The sequence below is a fragment of the Megalopta genalis genome, chromosome 1, assembly GCF_051020955.1.
Source record: "Megalopta genalis isolate 19385.01 chromosome 1, iyMegGena1_principal, whole genome shotgun sequence".
Taxonomy (NCBI): Eukaryota; Metazoa; Arthropoda; class Insecta; order Hymenoptera; family Halictidae; genus Megalopta; species Megalopta genalis.
This window is the reverse complement of record NC_135013.1, coordinates 814,577-834,980: the sequence shown is the minus strand read 5'-3', so window position 1 is coordinate 834,980 and position 20,404 is coordinate 814,577. Positions and strand designations below refer to the sequence as shown.

General features: G+C 42.5%; 2 protein-coding genes across 16 annotated transcripts in view; both read left to right on the top strand.

The window, feature by feature from the left end:
- The window catches only part of l(2)gl (LLGL domain-containing protein l(2)gl), a 36,533-nt gene extending 18,669 nt beyond the window's left edge, over window positions 1-17,864 (top strand). The window contains exons 4-16 of one of the 6 annotated variants that reach the window (XM_033470937.2): window positions 3,873-4,108; window positions 5,775-5,913; window positions 7,285-7,472; window positions 7,544-7,829; window positions 7,916-8,669; window positions 8,755-8,908; window positions 8,992-9,137; window positions 9,222-9,738; window positions 9,821-10,107; window positions 10,432-10,567; window positions 13,221-13,420; window positions 13,882-13,964; window positions 14,582-17,864. In XM_033470937.2, the coding sequence (XP_033326828.2) occupies window positions 3,873-4,108; window positions 5,775-5,913; window positions 7,285-7,472; window positions 7,544-7,829; window positions 7,916-8,669; window positions 8,755-8,908; window positions 8,992-9,137; window positions 9,222-9,738; window positions 9,821-10,107; window positions 10,432-10,567; window positions 13,221-13,420; window positions 13,882-13,964; window positions 14,582-14,683 (3,228 nt within the window). In that variant the 3' untranslated portion in view covers window positions 14,684-17,864. Of the gene's footprint in view, window positions 1-3,872; window positions 4,109-5,774; window positions 5,914-7,257; window positions 7,473-7,543; window positions 7,830-7,915; window positions 8,670-8,754; window positions 8,909-8,991; window positions 9,138-9,221; window positions 9,739-9,820; window positions 10,108-10,431; window positions 10,568-13,202; window positions 13,421-13,881; window positions 13,965-14,581 lie in introns of all 6 variants that reach the window. The other 5 variants (XM_033470935.2, XM_033470934.2, XM_033470936.2 and 2 more) reach the window with 5 other exon arrangements.
- Window positions 17,865-19,227: 1,363 nt separating this feature from the next.
- The window catches only part of LOC117220712 (casein kinase I), a 45,985-nt gene continuing 44,808 nt past the window's right edge, over window positions 19,228-20,404 (top strand). For 5 of the 10 annotated variants that reach the window (XR_013037162.1, XR_013037159.1, XM_076528583.1 and 2 more), the window contains exon 1: window positions 19,238-20,326. Coding sequence is in view for 8 of the 10 variants with exons in the window: in XM_076528583.1 (XP_076384698.1) it covers window positions 20,251-20,326 (76 nt within the window). In the remaining 2 variants the exon portion in view is untranslated. Of the gene's footprint in view, window positions 20,327-20,404 lie in introns of all 10 variants that reach the window. The other 5 variants (XM_076528582.1, XM_076528586.1, XM_076528579.1 and 2 more) reach the window with 3 other exon arrangements.

The window sequence follows — 20,404 nt, the reverse complement described above, 5'->3', positions numbered from 1 at the left end:
CATACATGGGTTCATAGCCAAAATCGAATGGTTGCGCGAGAACGCGTATATGGGTTCGTAGCGCTTAAAGGGTTAAGCTTGTAATAAAAAGTGGACAATTTAGAGAAGAGGAGATACGATATTGTTCGAGCTTTGTAGCTCGTTTTTATAATTGTTGACAATTCGTAACTATGAAAGCGAACCGTAAGGCTCGAATAATCGTATCTTCTCTTCCTAAATTGTCCATTTTTGTGGACAACCTGAGCGTCAATTAGGGAGACATTACTGTATTTGGTGCGGAACGAGCAAAGAGAATTCTTAAATTCGTCTGCCAGAAGAAATGAAAGAAAATGGAGCGGCGGAACGGTGGTGATTCATGCGGGTTCATTCGCTCGTCGTTTCTCAAAATATCTACTATCGTCACACCGAATCGAGAATTAATTGGCACGATTAAATCGAAGCCCTTTAGTCGCCGCATTACGAGACACGTAGGCCTCGTTTTTATCTTGCGACTCTAGAGAATTGTAAGACCGATAAGATAACGAGTCCCACACGATTATAATCTCATCGCGACAGAATCAAACGAGACTAGATAGGGGGAACTTTTACGATTATCGGACCGCGAGCCGCGTCGTCGTCCATGCAACTAAATACCGCTCGAATACTACACGGTACGTTCACGAAACTATTTAGCTATTACCAGAGCGCGCTAATGCTATTTTTGCTGCGGACGATTTAATCGAAATCAGGATAACGAGACAACCTTGTTCGACGGACATATTTTCGAGTCGACCAGCGGGCTCACGCGACTTGGAGAGTCGATATCGCAGCAATAGGAATTATGAAATAGTAACAAGATTGCTCTCTAGGATTAATATCGCGAACAGATTCGCAATCCTGCTAATCGCGTTAATTAAGGTTCATCTCGAAGTTGGAAAGTTCACGAGGCCTCGAGTGTCTCGGCGAGCAACGAGACGCATCGACCGCAGAATTAGAACAGAAGAGAAGAGAAGAGAACATTTTCCTGACCGCAATCAGAACCGTTTAACTGCACGCGTTAATAACGCGAGAGCTCCCGAGAGGCATTTTCCACGGAGCGGAAACCGCTCGCGAAAGAACGGCCGATCCGCGTGAAAGTAAGGAAACACGGAGGCGCTCGGTGTTTTCCTCGAGTTTTCACTCGGCCCGTTGTCCCATCTTCGCGTCGCACAGTGGTATAAAAGCCTGAAATCATGGCCGAAATCCTAAAAATCGAAGTTGTCGTCGAGGAGTTTTTGACTTACGGATCGGTTAGTTTGAATGATGCGTCCGTGCGGTGGGAAAAAACGAAATGACCCATACTTTCATACCGGAATGACAATTGCACTTCGAATTTCGAGTTTGTCGGGCAGTCGTTACTCGCGAGCATGACCGACGGTACGAAGCGGATTGTTTAAAGCGCGTATCTTTTTGTGGAAATGTTCTTTTCTCAATCGTGTAAAATGGATATCGTTCCCGGTGATAAGTACAACATTTCGTACCGCTAACGTCTCACGAATCGTTAACTGTTACATTGGTAAATCGATAAATCGTAGATTCAAATTATATATTATAGTCGAAACTTTTGCGGCTTACGAGGGCCTGCTTTCGAACTTACCGGAGCCATAGTTTATAGTTTCGTCCAGCTGCGCTTAAAATATTGGCTGCATCGCGTTGCACTTTTTTCAGCTACAACCATTTGTGCGAGTCAACGTACGGGAAACTGCCTCGCGAGAGTATCCAAGACGGAGTAACTTTCTACGAATCGTGCCGAATTGCTTGCATTGTTTCGAGACGTTAGAAAAAACACTTTATCAAGCAATGTCGAAAATTATTTTGAAAAGAATGAAATTTGTTAGATTGAAAAAAATGTTTCAATTTTTGCTTTTCTATTTTCAGGATCTCGCGACGATACTGTTTAACTAGGAAAGAAGTGTTCCTTATTATTAAAGAAAACTCGAATAGTTTACTAATGAATCAATAATTATTTATTTAATTTATAATAATCATAATAATTAATTAATAACCTAATATAATAGTTTAATAACTTCAATAATTCAATAATAGATTCGCAATTCAGATTCGCAATCGGCGACCACGAAAGCCTTTGCATACAAATTTTCAAATAAATCCGTCACTATTTCTTATTTTGACCATGATTTCGAGCTTTTATACCACTGTGCGTCGCGACGGATCGCCGCCTTGCTAAAAAGAAAGAGGGACGCGGGAGTTGGCTCGTGAGAAATCACGGAATTGCGAAAACCGCTCGCCGCACAATAGTTCGCGCGATTATTTATACATATACATATGTGCATATATCGTATGCATGCCGCGATAGAAAAGAATTTTCTACGATCGCCGGCGCTCGGCTAGCCTTCGTTTCCACGCTAACCGTCGAATTCTTCGAGCCTCTAATCGGACCATCGTTCGTTCTACGTTCTACACAGTATGAAATCCTGTAAAATCGCGACGGAGTAGAAAGCTTCTATACAGGGTGTCCCGAAAATGTCTCGCAATCCGGGAATGGGAGGTTCCTGAGGTCATTCGAAGCAACATTTTCCTTTGCGACAATTTTCTCCGAGGCTTCGTTTACGAGTTATTAACGAAAAACACTGACCAATAAGAGGCGAGCTCGGCTGGCGCGCGGTGGTCCAGCCAACGAGTGCACGGAGCCCGGTTCCGCTCATTGGCTCGGCCGTCACGCGCCAAATGATCTCGCCTCTGATTGGTCACTGTTTTTCGTTAATAACTCGTAAACGAATCCGCGGATTGCATTTTCGCTAAGGAAACAGTTGCTTCGAATGACCTCAGGAATCCCCTACTTTCGGATTGCGAGACATTTTTGGGACACCCTGTATAATGTCTAAAAATTTCTTTATTTTTCGTACCCAAAGACGCACGAAGGTCATGGTATTATAGGTTATTAGATTCGTCTTGATCTTAGATATCACGATACAACGATAGAAATATGTAATTCCATTCGAAAAAACATCGATGACCTTGAAATCTCAAAAAATATGATCTTTACGAAAAAAATGATTTCCACCGCAACACGTGCCCCTTCGAACCAAACAATTTGTTCCTCAAGCATTTCCGCGTATCGTTAACGATAACGGAGATATCGCTTTGTAACAGAGTTACCGCGACACCCTGTATACAGTCGCCTCGAACAGTTCGTTACGAAAGCCTTTTCGAACGGAATAACTTTTCTGAAAAATTGTTTCGAACGACTCGAATATTCTTGAGACGTTGCACCGACTAGGTTTCTACGAAATGAGTATGCAAAAAGGTTTGTTTAGATTGCAATCGGAACGATAAGAAAAATTCAAACATTGTTAAGAAGAAAGATTGAAAAAGATGCATTTCGTAGAACACGGTAATTTATACGCATACTGAAGCTGGTATTAGCATAGAAAACTAGTTGGTCTGACATCTGAAAAATATTCAAATTCTTCGAACCAATCTTAAAAAAGTTATTCCGTTTGAAAAGGCTTTCGTGACGTACTTTCCGAGGCGACTGTACGTCGAAAAATAACGCCAGGCTTCGGTACGCTGTATAAATGTGGAGTACGATATATAATGTACGTATTTATTGCATCCAGTATTATAATATCATTTTCCATAATAATTGGAGTCCCCATAATAATTCCATAATATTTGGAGCGAGGAGGATCGTATATAAAAAATTGATTCAAAGCGAAACAAAACGGTGTCGTTGCGATCGATCTTCCCGCCCCGAGAAATCGAAAACTGCGATTCGGATTAAATTGGAAGCTCGCGCGGCGAACGAAATCAAGATTTCTCCTGCGGGGGGAAACGGGAGATCGAGCCTTGCGAGTCCCGGTTAACAGAGGATTTTCCATTCGTGAAAACAGGGTCGACTGGTTACACTGTTGGACAAGTCCGTGCACATGTGGGAGATCGACGAGAGCTCGATCATCGAGACGGCGTCGTTCTCGTTGGAGGGCAAATTCAAAGTCTCCGCGCTGTGCTTGGAATCGAGCGGCGAGAACCTGCTTCTGGGCACCGAGGGTGGCAACATCTACCTCTTGAACATGAAGACGTTCACGACGTCCGACAACATCATCTACCAGGAGGTCGTTATACAAAAGTAAGAAGGAACACCTGTCTAATTTTCAGCGCCTTCGACTATCTCGAATGCTCTCGCAGCTGTTTACCGCCGTTTGCAACGCGCTTCCCGTTTCCATGAGAACAAAACCATCGTTTGTTCGCGTAGAAAAATTTCAAGGTAGAACTCTCGGAGAAAGGGAGACGGACCTTCGAGAACATCTCGAGGGTGTACGAATTAAAACGGTCGAAGAAACAAACGCGGTTTCACTGGAAAATAGCACTACGCAAATTCTTGCGAGATCTTCGGCCGCGGTGTACAGTAATGTCTCTCTAATCCACGCTCACAGATTCTGCAGAAAAATGGACGATTTGGGAAGAGGAGACACGATTATTCGAGCCTCGCGGCACAATTATAAAAACGAGCCGCGAGGCACGAATAATCGTATCTCCTCTTCCCAAATTGTCCATTTTAGTGGACGATCCGAGCGTCTGTAAGGGAGACATTACTGTACCTCGACACGCGATGTTTCGATGAAATGCGCGTAGACGTATGGTGGGTACAGTGTCCGATAAAATGATAGGACGTTTGCCATTTTCGAATGTTTCGCATAATAAATAAAATACGCGTACATTTTACATACCTTATGTATCAGATATGTTCTTAGAGTCGAGCGTAATAAACCTCGAGCTTGTATCTCGTGCGCGAAAAGAGTTAAAGAAAACAATGTAAAAATGTGCTGATTTTAATCGGACAAAATGATAGAACATTACCGATACTCGTGTATAATATACACGCTTAAGGTTTACTATGCTCGGTTCAGAGGGCATTTCTAATATATAGGGTGTGTACAATGTAGATATGAGCCGTTTATTTTGAAAGTGGCATAAGTCACTTTGTTTTGAAGTCGAGATATTTAAGGGTTTGCGTTTTAACACGTTTAAAAATATGGATGCTAACTTTCGAGAAGATTTACTTGTATTTGTTATCTCAGGATACTGATATTTTTCTCAGTATAAATAATTTCGTATAAACATTAAAAAATCACCACTTTTCATTACGGTAAAGTGAATAAGTAAATAGTTTAGAAAAATGACTGACATATATTAATTTTGTCCGACGTATTTTACTGAAGTGATGTTTTGAAAGGACAGCGATTTACTAAAATTGTTGAATAAATTACATATATGAGCCGTTTATTTTCAATTGTAATTAGTGTTACCATCAACTCGATCTTTTTGAAAAAGTGACTTATGCCACTTTCAAAATAAACGGCTCATATAGTTCGCTATATTATGCGAAAGATTCAAAAATATCGAACGTCTTATCATTTTGTCCGTGTCATCTAAAATTTCGAAGGACTCGGCAACGATTTCGATATACAATAATGTCTCCCTAACTGACGCTCAGATTGTGCAGAAAAATGGACAGTTTGGAAAGAGGAGATGCGATTATTCGAGCCGTGCAGCTCGTTTTTATAGTCGTCGAGAGTTCGTAACTATAAAGCCAAACCGCAAGGCTCGAATAATCGCATCTCCTTTCCCTAAATTGTCCATTTTTGTGGACAATTTGAGCGTCAATTAAAGAGACATTACCGTACTTTGATATTTTCGGATCCGTTTGCGGCTCGCAGGACTGCGATCGCGTTGTAAACCTAGCAGCTTGAACGTTGAAACGTATGAAATTAGCATGTTCTTCTCTGTGACAGCGTGCCGAATGATTACAAGATGAATCCGCGAGCGGTCGAGGCGATAGCGGAACAACCAGGTCATCCGGACAATATTCTGATAGGTTACAATCGCGGTTTGATGGTTCTATGGAACAGAGTGACTCCCGGAGCTCAACAGGTGAGTCTTCGTTCTTATTGTTTCCTCAGCTCCTTACATGTCCGTCAGTGTACACACACGAAACTATGCTACCGCCGTCGAGAGCGTAACCACGCCGCTTACAAAGTGAACCCTAAATGTAATACACACGCGTGCAAACGCGAATACGCGCTCACACACACACACACACACATGGCTTGTGTCACCAAAATATTTGTGGGGAAACGCTTAACCCATCGGTGGAGAAAATTGTGTTTTAATGACGCTCCTTCATCGGAGACCGCGCTTAATAGACAACAATCAAGGTAATAGGAAACCCGACGACTGCCTCATTAACGAACCTCGAGACGGTATTAGACCGACTGCGTCTAATAATCGTCGACGACCAGTCCATGCCCGTTTATGCGAAACGCAGCTCGGAATGAGATCTCCGATATTAACATTACTAAAATGTTCACCCCCTTGGTAGCGCTTGAAAGATCGTTGCACCGTTAACCCGTTGCTCTACAACCACGTCTGAGAAACGTGGTCAAATAATGATTATCACGTCTGAGAGACGTGGTCAAAAATCGGGCCAAAAATGATTACCACGTCTGAGAGACGTGGTGAAAGAACCGGTTCAAAAATGATTAACACGTCTGAGAGACGTGGACAAAAATCGGGCCAGAAATGAGAGCCGTGGCGCGTCAGTCGGACCTAATATGTGTAAACGCAACTAGTTAGGCTCGTGTTAGACCAGGGGATAAGTGTTTTGTGGTTGTTTGTTTTTCGTCGTCTAATTGTTTTATTAGTAGCTAAAGGAGGTGGTGCAGGAACCAGCTTTAAAAAAAAGCGTTCTACTTATGGTCTAGTATGATCTTATCGCTCTGTCACCTAAAACAAATTCAAGTCTTTCAGTCCACTTCTAAAAAAGTTATTGCACTTCGAAAAGTGTCCGAATATTAACGGGAATCGCTGTATTTATATTAAGAAGTTCGCGATTGGCACAACTTGTTGAGTTGATGTTGTTGTTGTTGTTGTTTGCGTTATCGTCCACGCGTTCTTGAAACTGGAATCGTAGGGCAAAGGGTTAACAGCGATCGTACGTACCGAGACGACGACGAATCGCTCGCACTTTCACGGCACATTTACACACCCGGTGCTGCGAGCCGTGGGGCGGGTGTTCACGTTGATTCGTAAATCCGAATTGCCGAGAGTACGAGAACGCTGATCAGCCAACCATGGTAGAGTGGGAGGAGGAGGAGGAGGAGGAGGAGGAGGAGGAGGTGTGCCCCGATGGGTTAAGCGCGACACGTGAAGTGGTACCGTTGGTTCTGATTGTCGTTTGTTGTGTCTTTGGTGGTTTCGGCGAACGTGTACGTGCAGCTGATGGGTTTGTTTTCGCGTGCGCAGACGTTCGTCTCCACGCAACAGCTGGAATCGGTGCACTGGGTCTCTGAGACCCGTTTCGTTTCATCGCACAACGACGGCTCCTACTCGTTCTGGAGTTCCGGAAGCGATACCATGCTGGAATCCACCACGCCGTACGGGCCGTTTCCATGCAAAGCGATCACCAAAATTCTGGTCTACCCGACCAAAGAGTGAGTACGCGTCGACGACAACGACTTAGTCCGGTTCCCGATCGTTCGTTTACAATAGATTTTTCTTGCAGACACGGGGAACTGGTGTTGTTCTCCGGAGGGATGCAGCGAGCCAGCTACGGTGAACGCGACACTTTCACCGTGATGTCCAAAGAGAAGCACGTGGTCTTCGACTTCACCTCGAAAGTGATCGACTTTTTCACCGTGTTTCCGAACCCGGAGGACGACAAAGACGCCGCGGACGGTCCGGAAGCCTTGGTGGTTCTGGCCGAAGAGGAAATAGTTGCCATCGATCTGACGCATCCCGAGTGGAAGATGATGGCGTTGCCTTATCTCGTGTCCCTTCACGCAAGCGCTGTAAATATTATTTAGCCGAATCTATGCGTGGTTCAAAGTAATCGATGCGCCCCGGGGGGCCCTAACCGATCGTCCTCCTATCTCAGGTCACCTGTTCGCAACACGTTCCAAACGTGCCGGACGAACTATGGAACAGCATCGTGGCAGCTGGAAAAGCGCAGACCGAGCACCTATACTCGGACAAGCCGTGGCCGATCGACGGCGGTATTCTGAGTCCGAAAGCGGCCGGCGACAAGCCGAAGGGCAAAGAATTATTGCTGACCGGTCACGAGGACGGAACCGTCAGATTCTGGGACGCGTCGGACGTCGCTTTAACACCGTTGTACAAGTACAATTCGTCCATTTTGTTCACCGGGGAGCACCTGGACGTTCTGGAACAGCCGCCGGAGGACGACGAAGACGAGTGGCCTCCGTTCAGAAAGGTTGGCACCTTCGACCCTTACTCGGACGATCCGAGGCTCGCGATTAAGAAGGTCCTGCTCTGTCCGCTCTCGTCGACGTTGGTGGTCGCTGGCACTGCCGGCCACGTGATCACAGCTTCCATATCGTCCGAGCCGGTGAACAAGGAGATCAATGCCGTCACCATGAACATCGTGAACGATCGCGACGGTTTCGTTTGGAAAGGTCACGATCATCTACGGGTGAGAACCGCCAGCATATCTTTCGCGGTTGGTTTCCAACCGCAAAATCTTCTTCAACTGTACCCGCCGGCTGCGGTCACCGCCTTGGCCATGTACAGCGAATGGGGCCTGTTGTCTGCCGGCACCGCCCATGGTTTAGCGGTCTTCGATTATACCAGGTCGAAAGCGGTCACTGTCAAATGCACCCTTAATCCAAACGGTACACTCTATACTTTTCCCTAAACAGAATTTACGTCGTCCCAATGCTTGGCAAAATCTTATCGTGCAAAACGCGCGTTTCGTAGATCTCTCTGGAGCAGGAGACACGCCTATCTCTAGAAGAAAGTCCTTCAAAAAGTCCTTGAGAGAATCCTTCAGGAGACTGAGGAAAGGAAGATCGCAGCGTAGAATGAACGCCGGAAGTCCAACGAGAAACGCGCCACCGGAGAAGAAGGAAATGTACGTTGCTTCTCCCCCTCTTGTCGATTGTATCGTTCCTTTCTTATCGCGCGAATTTTTAATCGCCACTCGTTTTGACACAGCACCAGCGTCGCTTCTTCTCCAAGCGGCGAGCTATCGCCGGTCGAATTGAAGACCGTGGAAAGGCAAGTGGAAGCAAGACCCGTAGACGACGCCCTTGGTTCGATGGTTCGATGTTTATACTTTGCTAGGAGTTACATAATCAGCAGTAAGTGGAATTTATATAAAGTCGAAGACGCAAGATGGAGAGCCGCGTGTGCTTTCGGAGACATCATTTGGTAATATTTTTCAGTGAGGAACACCACCCCCACGCTATGGGCGGGCACCAACAACGGTACAGTCTATGTTTTCACGTTAGCGATACCAGCGGGTGCCAGGCGGTCGGAGGAGGATGTAAATTGTACATTAGGGAAAGAGATTCAATTGAAGCACCGAGCGCCTGTGATCGCGATAACGATACTCGACGGATCGAACGTCCCGTTGCCGGAGCCGTTCGAGGCCGAGAAAGGCATATGTCCCGGACCGGACATGACTTCTCCTCATAGAGTAGTGATCGCCAGCGAGGAGCAGTTCAAAATCTTCAATCTTCCGTCGTTGAAGCCGTTCTGTAAATACAAGCTGACCGCGCACGAAGGTTCTCGCGTGCGGAAAACCGGCTTCGCGAAGTTCACCTATTCCACGGAATCGACCGGTAGCCACGAGGAGACTTATCTCCTTTGTCTGACCAACCTTGGGGATTGCTTGGTGCTCAGCATTCCGGAGTTCAGAAGGCAACTGAACGCTGCCGCCATCAAACGCGAGGACATTAAGTGAGCCGTTCTTTTCGGTATTCAGATGTTCGTCCGCCTGTCTTTCTCAGCTGTCTTCATCGTCGTTTCGCTACCGTTTCAGTGGCATCTCTTCGTTGACCTTTACGAAAGCTGGCGAAGCTTTGTATCTCCATTCGAGCTCGGAGCTTCAACGGATCAACCTGTCGGCCAATAACGAGTCGAAAATGCACTGTTCGCTGAATCTGCCACCGAACGCGAGGTCGCACGCCAACAAGACCATCGGCAACGAGAAAGTCCAAGAGCAGGGCGTCGTGGAGGGTGCAGCGGAAACGGAAGGCGAGACCCAAGGTAGCCAACCGGTCGCGCCGGTACAGAGGACGATCACAGAGAATGGTATCGTCGGTTCCAGTGAGTATACCACGCCCTGATCGCCGCGGCCACTTCGATCTTGTATCCAATTAACCGATAGATAAGCGACGAACCATCATAGGAAAATGTTTAAACGTGCTACTACTAAAATATGCGTATAACCGCTTGCATATTTTGTAACCTGTGTATACATCTATACATTCACACTATATGTGTTGCTTCGCTATGATCATCTATGTGATTCATTAAACGAGAGCTAGCTGCTATATCGTAATTCACACACCCCCCTGATTAACATCAACGGGAGATGCTGTGTCCTAACCGCAACCCTCTAGTACCCATTCTTGAATGCCTGTCTTTTAGCCGGTGGTGATGAGTCCCCGAAAGAACCGTCCCTACGACCGGCAGCGAGCACCACCGACGTCAACGGAGACGACGATCGTCAAGACTTGAGTTCTATAGGAGATATCACGATCGATAGTGTCAAGGACCATTTACTGTAAGTGAAGACGCCCCCACCGAGCCTAGCTTCTTACCGTTTGATTTTATTGGCGCTACCAATGTTGCTTTTATGTTATTTTAATGTTACTTTAACTCGATGGAAATCTCGGCGAATCATCCCAGAGAGATAGCATCCCCCCTGCCTTATAAGATAATATTATTATTATTATTACTATATCGTTCTAAGCACAACAATATTTTCTTATTTCTTTGAAATATATCGAAAAATGTTTATCAGAGAAAGTAGAGAAAGTTTAGGAGTCATTGATATAAAAGTAATACGATATCATTGTTACGAATGAATTTTTCTGACATATAAATATATTAGTCACTTTAACCCCTTAACCCCTTGGGTACGGATTTATTTGAGAAAATATTTGCATGTGGAATGGATATAATTTTTGGTTGCTTGGAGTAGTATGTAAAAGGAGTACATTTTACGTAAGAATTTATTTATTTCTAAAATATTGGTGACATATGTAGTATTAAGATGTCTTCAAATAATTAGAATTGCAAAACAAAGATAAATTAATAACAACAAAATAAAACTAAATGAAATAAATTCAAGCTATAACAAAAAACCAATTACTAATAATTATGCAGAGTGTGATATTTTTCAAAGCAAGTAGGTAAATGCAGTGCTACTTTGCATTGTTTACACTGCCACGTAGTCTCTTTCCTAATATTATGCTTATAACAAACACGTCACCTTTTTCCAGGGTGTTGCTTGGACTTAGTTGACGGAATGTTCTTAGGAAAGTGTGCCCAATTTTTCGCTGCCATACGAAATGATGTATCGCTATTTAACGGACGTCCACGACGTTTATAATTTGGCAATGACAATTGCTCCAGCAATTCTTCGGCAATAGCTAAACGAAAGGAAGTAATGCCTGCCTTGGTTGTACAGTTGATTTTAGAATATAAAACATTTTGAAACGAATACAATAACCTGATGTAGATTCGCGAAGTTTATAAAATTTTATGCCAAAACGAGCTCTTTTGGAGGCAGTAAATTGAATAAAACTCAATCGACCTTTGAATTTCATTAACAATTCATCAATAGCTACTTCACTATCAGGAGTATAAAGATAACAAAATTTAATATTTAGGTAATCCACTCTATATTTCTAATCTTTCTTATTCTGTCATCTTTATTTTCCTTTTCATTATCCGTAAAATGTAGAAAGCTTGAAATATCAAAAAACCTATCGCGTGGCATAGTGCTGGCAAAAATTGGAGTACTTATTGCATATCTTTTTGACCAATACATATGCATTTTCGGCTTCTTCATTTGCGACATCAAGATGCATTTCATCAGAACTTACAGGAAACCACCTCTGGTTTTTTTTGTTACACAACCTTCTTTTTCTATCACTTGTCTGGCATATCTATTCGTCTCTTCTACTATAGTGTCCCAAAAATCTTCATTCAAGACTTCTCTCAAAACATCTAAAGGCGTAGGATTACCACCTAGTCTACGCAGGCTCAAAGGATTAATTCGAGATATTTCAGAAAAACTTTTTAGATCGGCTACATTTTCTTCTTCTTCCCAAATCCATTCCTCTGATACTGGTTCACGAGAAGATTCACTATCACTGCTCGATAGACGTCTTGTGCGTCTTCGAAACCTTGATATTATATTAAAATTGTCATCATTTTCTATTTCAATATCGTCTAATTGTCAATTTCAGGATCACTAAACAATTCTTCTTCAGATTTCTCAAAGTCACTTTCGCTATCACTATCATAAAATATATTCCTTGTTTTTGACATAATGGGGCAGTGTATCGCAAATAATGTTCACCGAAATACTGTAATTGCCTCTTCTATTATGACTGATACAAGCTGAAATGACGTGTCTCAGACGTCAAATGTACCCAAGGGGTTAACTTGTACGCTCGAGTTAATTCGAGCGCGCTAAACAGGCCAAACTGTGCACACTTTTATGCTGCTTTCAATTTTTCACGCTCGAATATAATCGAGAATTGAAAGTAACAATGTGAAAGCAAAGAAAAAAAGATCGTTTTATTGATATTTATCGTTTACATGGGATTGTAAGCTATAACGCTTATTTATTCAAGAATAAAACACAGCCTTTCTCCATGGAACAAAAGTGCGGTATATCAACATTCTCCACCGAAAGAAAAGTTGAATCAAGGGCGGTAACAAATGGAAACCTTTGAGGATGTGGATTTGGTTGGATGTTGTTTTTTCTAATTTTTTTGCCAAGACAATGTTCTAAATTGTGTTCTTTTTACATACAAAAAAAAATTGATTCTTTTTAGCCGGTTTAAAAAAAAAGAAAACACTGTGCGTTAAGGGGTTAATGACAGTAACAAGTAACTACGGACTCGAATTAGGCAATTTATAGGTAACTCTCTCCTATTTTAGATAGCAATTTTAGATACACAGAATACGTGAGAAAAGAAACTTAGATCGTTGCATAAATAACTGGATGATAAGAGTATGCTGCAATCGAGAATAGATCTGCGAGCATGTAGCACAATCCTCGTTGTATCTAAGAGAAATCGTACCATCGCAAATTAACTGCGCGCACAGAAAAGCTGGCTTCGTAACGACTTTATTTTGCTCCGCTAATGTATGTTTCCGTGTACTCGCCATTTTATTGGCAGTAACAGCTCCCTTTTCAGAAACGCGACGTCTTCCGAAGAACTTCACAGTCGTCTTGCAGGACTTAAGATGGAGGTGACCTCGCGAACCTCGGAAATTTCCACGCAGAATCAGTCGCTGGTCGTGAAGACCACCACCGTTGTTTCTCAGACGACGAACAATACCACCGCCAACGGGGAGGTCGAAACGAGTCAAACGAACGAAACCCAACAAATGAACAGTGAGTGGAAACCGTTGTTAACTCTCCCGAGTCGCTACGAATTACCAATGAACTAAGTGTGGTAATTAAATCGATCAAGGTTCATCGTTGTCCGTGTCTATAAATGTACGATTACAACTTTTTCTTTCGAACGGGGATCGTTTTGTTATAACTCCCTTCGGGAGCAGCACGTTTCTTTCAATGTTACTTTTTAATGAAATATTTTCTAGGTCGACGAATCTAAACAATTTTTGGAAGGTTCACGAACAATGTTACCTATCCGTATACGTAATCGAAGTCGCATAATTCATCGACCGCTTGATATATTGTTTCTGTTTACGTCTTTCATCGCTTTACAACAATTTGTTTCCGTTTTCTCTTTATTCTTCTTTCGATTCATCTTGTCCCAGCATCGTTTTCTTCGTTATCATCACCATTTCTTTTCGTTATCGTTTTGTTCCGTGCTATTTATTATTGCGCAGGCACCACAGTAGAGAGAGAGATACGCAGCGGTACCGAGACAACAACGACACACGCTACCATCACTCTGCCCCCAAACGTCGAGGTCAGCAAACGGCACTGAGTCTATTGCGAATAATTGGTGTCGGACCTTACCTCGATATTTAAACTCAACCGATTAATGCTTAGCAAATATTTGTCGGCTGCTAACACACTAATAACACCTATTCGCACTCTTAGATCCGGTAATATTAGAACTCTCGGGCAATCGAAATTGCTGTCTTGTCGCTTCTCGCTGATTCACTGCGAAATCGTGTATCTCTTGTAAGTCAGAATCTTGGAATTTATCTCTGAAACTGTAGAATTCAAGACAGCCGTTTCCATTGATCGGATAGTTTTGATATTAATACACAATAGTATCTAATTAATATAAAATTCCTATTACAAATGGCACTTGTGCAAATTTTAATAACATCAGATATTATAAAGATATTATTTTTCCCAATGTCCGTACCCTATTCGCATAACTTTATAAAAGTTGACTACAAAGCTGAAAGTATTACCTGTATTTTTCTAATAAATTTTGATTTCCTTCTACCATGAAAACTAACATCTTTTTGCGTAGACGTAGCGAAGCTTGTGTTCTAACTAACAGAGGACTGTCGGTAGATTTTGTATACGATTGATTAATTAAGGGTAAAATACTCGGTTATCGTATTACAGATTAGGGCAGCCGACTTGGCAAACTTGGAGGTGACAACAACCACGGTGACCACCGAGAAGTCGAAAGCACCATTGGCCAGGCCTGAAGAAGTTGGTTCTTAGAGATATCGTCCAAATTTGTTCCCGCGCTCCGATCAAACTGATTTTTGATCACTCTGACTAGCCAGAGCCACGAACATAAAATTAGATGTTTTTACTTAACGAACTCACACGTGTACACAGCGGCGATAGGTAGAGTTTATAATATCGTAGTTGTTTTAAAAAAAAATCTTTAGATTTGTACGCGGCACTAGCGTTAGCCATATAAACAATAAGAAGAAGAAGAAGAAGAAGACGAGCGAGCAATTTTTCGAGTACTTGTATAACTACAAATCGCTTAAGTTATACCAACTGCCAAAATCGTCGACTTGCATTTTATTCCTTTTTTAAAAAAGAAAAAAAGAAGTAAAGTCAGTTTTTGTCAGCGCATTTACAACACTCGACCAAAAAAGAATTTTGTATCGAAATCTTTCGACGGTTTAGTGGAACTAGGCCTAGAGGTAATTTTACCGTCAATGCATTTTTATTTTACAAAGTAAGCGAAGAAAATCTTTCTAAAAAAGATTGGCAACATTTCTCCGTGATTGTTTTTATCCGGAACCAATATAATGAAATATACGATTTTAAAAAAATGACTATTTTCTAACGACACGTTATTTGTAATGTGAAATCGGTGTAATCGTGAGACTCCGGTTCGTCGAAGAGACAACACCAAAATACATCACTAGACTACGGACTTTATGCATTTATGACGAAAATGAGCGAGTCAACCTTAAAACGGTAGACCGATTAAAAGAATTTAAAGAGCGTCATTATATTATTTTCAAGTTACTAAAATTGTTAAAAAGAGAAAGAACTTTCTACCCGATAAACGGTTGTTGCGATTCGCAAATACAATTTTCATTTTGCATAAAGATCCGCAGTCTATACATCACAAATCGTGAACATGGCAGCCATATTTGTAACGCGACGCGTTGTATTTCTAATTAATAAAATTGAGGAAAAAGGGAGGCGACTTAAACCATCTATAGTATTTCGAATGTTACGGGCGTGTCGCGATGGAGAATAATAAAAATGTTGTGTAAAGAAGACGAAAAACAAATCGATACGCCTAAACGAATACAGAGATAGCTACTTAAGTAGTATTACATTGTAATAAGGAAAGTACAGATATCGAGGAAGGGAAACTTACGACGCGATTATTAATGGCCATGATGCGGAGGGTGAGAGACAAGAGATCCGTTATGAAAAGAATATATTTTTTATTGACGTTGGTTAATCGTTAAGTTTTCCTCTTTTCTACAAATTACCATGGTACAATGAGACTTTCTCTATCGAAAAGCATCGAAACAACATCGTCGTTAAGTGGGTCATAACCGAAAACAACCCATGTAAACAATTTCATTAAAACAATATTTTTGGAAACGAAATTGTGCATTAAATTGAAACATCTTACTACTATCGATCCTTCGAATAATACATCTTAATATTATGCAACATGTTATGTCCAAAACCATCCCATATTTATGAGAAAAAATTCTCTCGCGTCCTACGCGTACAATTCTGTTGCAACAGTTAGCGCACGTGTCCCTTGTACTCTTCGGTAAGGGTTGTTTCCGTTACGATCCCCTGCATCGATCGAATCGAATACAAGAGATAAAAACAAAGCGACAGGGCTTTTTATTAGTTCGCGCGTGTGTTCGATCTTTTAGATAAAGAAGCCACCAATTGTTGCGTTATTATTTGGTGGAGGACAATTGCTACATATTACTTTTTGCGCAGGATTAAGTCATTAAAATTCCACGAAGCTAACAACATATATCGTCACGGTGGGAGAACGAAAATATTCGTAAGCTGCTTTCGGTCGTTCACAGTGATTCGGGGATTGCATTTTAGAGAAAAAAATTACCCAACCTGTGCAATTCATCGAAGAAATTAATAATTGTATTTCGAATCGAGCGAAAGCAGCGAACGTGTTATTTTCTTCCGTCTCTGTGCATAGCAATGGACAACGTAGCTCCGACGTCCGCTCCCGAGGGCGTAGACCATATTTTTTTAAACCAGCCACACTATTTTCGATCTCACGTCGACGTTCTAAGCGAACACGTAACTCCATTCCTTGGAACGATTTCGTATTCGGATCGATGTTTCGCAAATGTATGGCGTTAAGAACTTCTTTCGTTCCTTTTTATTTGTTGTTTACTCTACGCGGAAAGAACGCACGAGCACAGAGAGATATCCTGAAATACATTTCCATTGAAAACGACAGACTGACGCGCGGAAGGAGGCATATCCGTTTCTCTTGCATTTAATCAATAGCATTCGTCCGCGGATCCGAACAAAAACTTTTCTTTGTCGTTTATCGTCTGTCTCTCGAGTCTACGCACACGTTCGTATCACCGTCGATTTTATTTTTAATTAACCGTCCGATGACGGGACGGACTCGACGGTCGGACAAAAGACGGAGCTGGGTCACTTCCGACCCGCAATAAAGTTTGCTATCCACTGTGTACGATGGCGCTTCGTCCTATTGTATCTTGATATCTCGAACTGCATTTCCTTAGTGACATTTTCGAAATTGTAATAATATTAATTATACGATGACCCAGCTCTCCATCTTAAGACGATTATCAAAGCGATCAACGCGAGAGGCCTTTGTAGATAGATATTTTAATCTTCCCGTAATTTCATGAATATCTGCTATCTTTGTTCTCCTCTCTTTGACTATTCTTTGTGACAAAACGATTGTTTATTCTAATACGGTAACTACGATTCGATGTTGTACAATTGGTTACAACGGTGAAAATCTGGTTGACTCGTTTCAGCACTCGTTGACAGTTAAGTAATCACGTTTACTTAGTACTTAATGCGTGCCGCCGTTCCAGTAACCAATTGTACAATGTATTCCAAAGATTTACCGCTTGTTTTTTCTAAACGAAAACAAATTCTGGATACGAATCTTAATCCTCGTTCCGACAATAATTCGAAGAAATTTCTATTTTAATCGAATTCATTCGTGTCCACGATTCTTGTAATTGAATTTGAAATCCTAGGAAAGCTGGTTACGTGTACTGTGCTTTTAGATCATTCTGAACTTAATTTTTTTATTGTAATTGTAAACTATATTAACGAGGCGAAATAAGCGCGTAAAATAAGATATCTAAGAATGTACGAGAAAGATATGTGCTTCTGCTAATTGTACAATTCATTGGTTTTTTACCTTGATAAAATATTACACACTGTATACAGTGGATTGTCCAAACACTGCCCCAAACATTTCCTACTTGTTACTCTGTATAATATTTGATTACACTCATACTTACATACAGAATGTCTGTTTTAAAACTATATACAAATGATTATTAATGTTTTGTTTTGTGAAGACAAATTACATATATATATATATAGATATACATATACATATATTTATCTTGCTTTATTTCATGCTATATACATACATATAAAATTTAGAATCCCGTGCATTTAGTTTACGTCACTTTAGAGCGGATTCAGTTTGTACTTATGAAGAATAAGCACACACACATTGACAAATTAATAAATATTTACTAGAAAGTACCAAACATGTATTACACTTTTTCAAAACTTGTATTACATATTTTTTTTGCAAATTATTCATCTTGTACATAATTCGCTATCTCATTGACTTTCCTCTTTCCTTTTAAACTTAAGTGAAATAGAAATGTCAAACAGTAGAGAATAAACCATCGAAATGTTACCGTATTTCAGATATTTATGTAAAAAGATCTTTCGAATCAGACATTTATTCTGTGTAACAAGATCTTATCGGACTCAGAATACAATAAAAATTTTGTATTTTAAGAGAATTATTAATTTTACATTCTATTTCAGTGCAATTGATCCATATTTTGTTCAACCGAAGGAAATGTTGGATATTTCGCAATCGAATCGATTCAAATTAAGCATAAAGTCACAGCAAATGTTTTTATATACTTGGGACTATCGATCGATCGTGTTGCTATTTCATAATATATTCATGAGAACGTCTTTCAAAATCCGCACCATACAAACGTTGAATAAAAAGTTACTTGTGCTACAAGCATACGACGAATTTTCGATCGCTTCTACACACATTATCCAAAAAATTAGCATTAGATCGATGAAAAGTAATGTAAAAAATCATTAAATAAGATTTCCAACGATTCAAAATCAGGCTAATTTTTATTCGAATGCAGACATAGAATGCAACAGATGTAAATATTTTAATATACAAGTAATTACTCGGAGCACATGTCCGAACACTACACTGTTATTTTTTAATCGAACGCACTCGTTCCATGAAACAGCAAATTATCGTCTAACCTTTCCATATCGTATATACAGGAAAGTTTGTAATAATCTTAGCGAACCAACGCATCGTTACCGTGAAACCCTAAGGATTGTAATTCGCGAATTCTGTGAAATCATGAAGCATATTTCGGAGCTGCTGACAATCTTTAATCGGGAACAGTGTTGCTCGCAGAGACATGCCCGCGATCAAGGTTAATTCTTACCGTATTCGCCAGATGACGCGTGAGTTTTTCAGGCGTGTCGGAGCCGGAGCTCGGAGGGAGCCAGCCGTAGAGGAGCAGGAGCACGTTCGGGTGTTCGTGCTCGATCGCGATCACTCGTGCGACGTCGGGGATCGGGTGGCGGTGCGAGCGTGCGACGTGCGACACTGAGGATACGGACTTGTTCAGTAAAACGGCGTCGTAGAAAGTGAGCGAAAGTGATTATAGAGTGTCATGATAAATTCGCGCGAATGTTTAGTCCGGGATCGGTCGTCGGTAGCTTCGTAAAACACGACGGGAAAAACGAGAGAGATCTGGTTCTCGCGGATCGACGGTGCGCCGCCGAGAGAGAGAGAGAGGGGTGAAAAGGATCGAATCGGTGTGGTTGGTGGGACGGCCATAACTGGTGTTCTGCCGTTCGTTTCGGTCTCCGTGTCCGTTAGTGATCGTCGCAGGTCGCAGCGAAAGGGCAGATGCCCTTACGCGGTTCGCGCTCCCATTGGCGGGTACTTGGCGCTGTTCAGCCCGGATCAAAGTACTCTGCTAGATCCGGAGGTGTTGTCGGTCGCAGCTTATTCCCGTGTTTACTAGGCTCGCGAAATACAGGGACGAGCGGTCAGCCGCCCCCCGTGGGGGGCAATCGTCTCGGACACGAGAGTCTTGGTACGGTGATCGGTGCTGGTGCTCCCTGTCGCGGTGATCTCTGTCTGGCAGTGACTACGACGACGACGAGGACGGAGACGACGACGACGGAGACAGCGCCGTCAACAACAACGGCGACTACCAGAACGACCGCAGCGCCATCGACAGCGCGGCCGCCATTGCACCGAGAAGAAGTGGCAGCAGCACCACCACCGCGAGCACCAGCGATTCCTTCGAGGAGAGAAAGACGAAGAAATGCCCGTAGGTCCGCGAACGGCGACGCGATTAAACATGGAGGCCCCGTCCGGTTTGTAACACGGTGGCCAGGTCTCGTTTAAACGCCGCACCACCGCCAACGGAGCCTCTTGCGCGAGAGCGCTCCTCGAGTCGGGGCTGCCTAAAAGTCGCCTTTCCTTGCCCCGTGCCACTTTTCTTCGCGAGGGCCCGCGAGCCTCGAGGATGGAGCTTCGCGTTGGTAATAAGTACCGGCTCGGACGGAAAATCGGGAGCGGCTCCTTCGGCGACATTTATCTAGGTAACTTCTCTCTGTTTGCCTGTTTCCCTTTTCGACGTTTACCTTTTACTTGTGGCCCCCCTCCTGCACCCCCCTGCT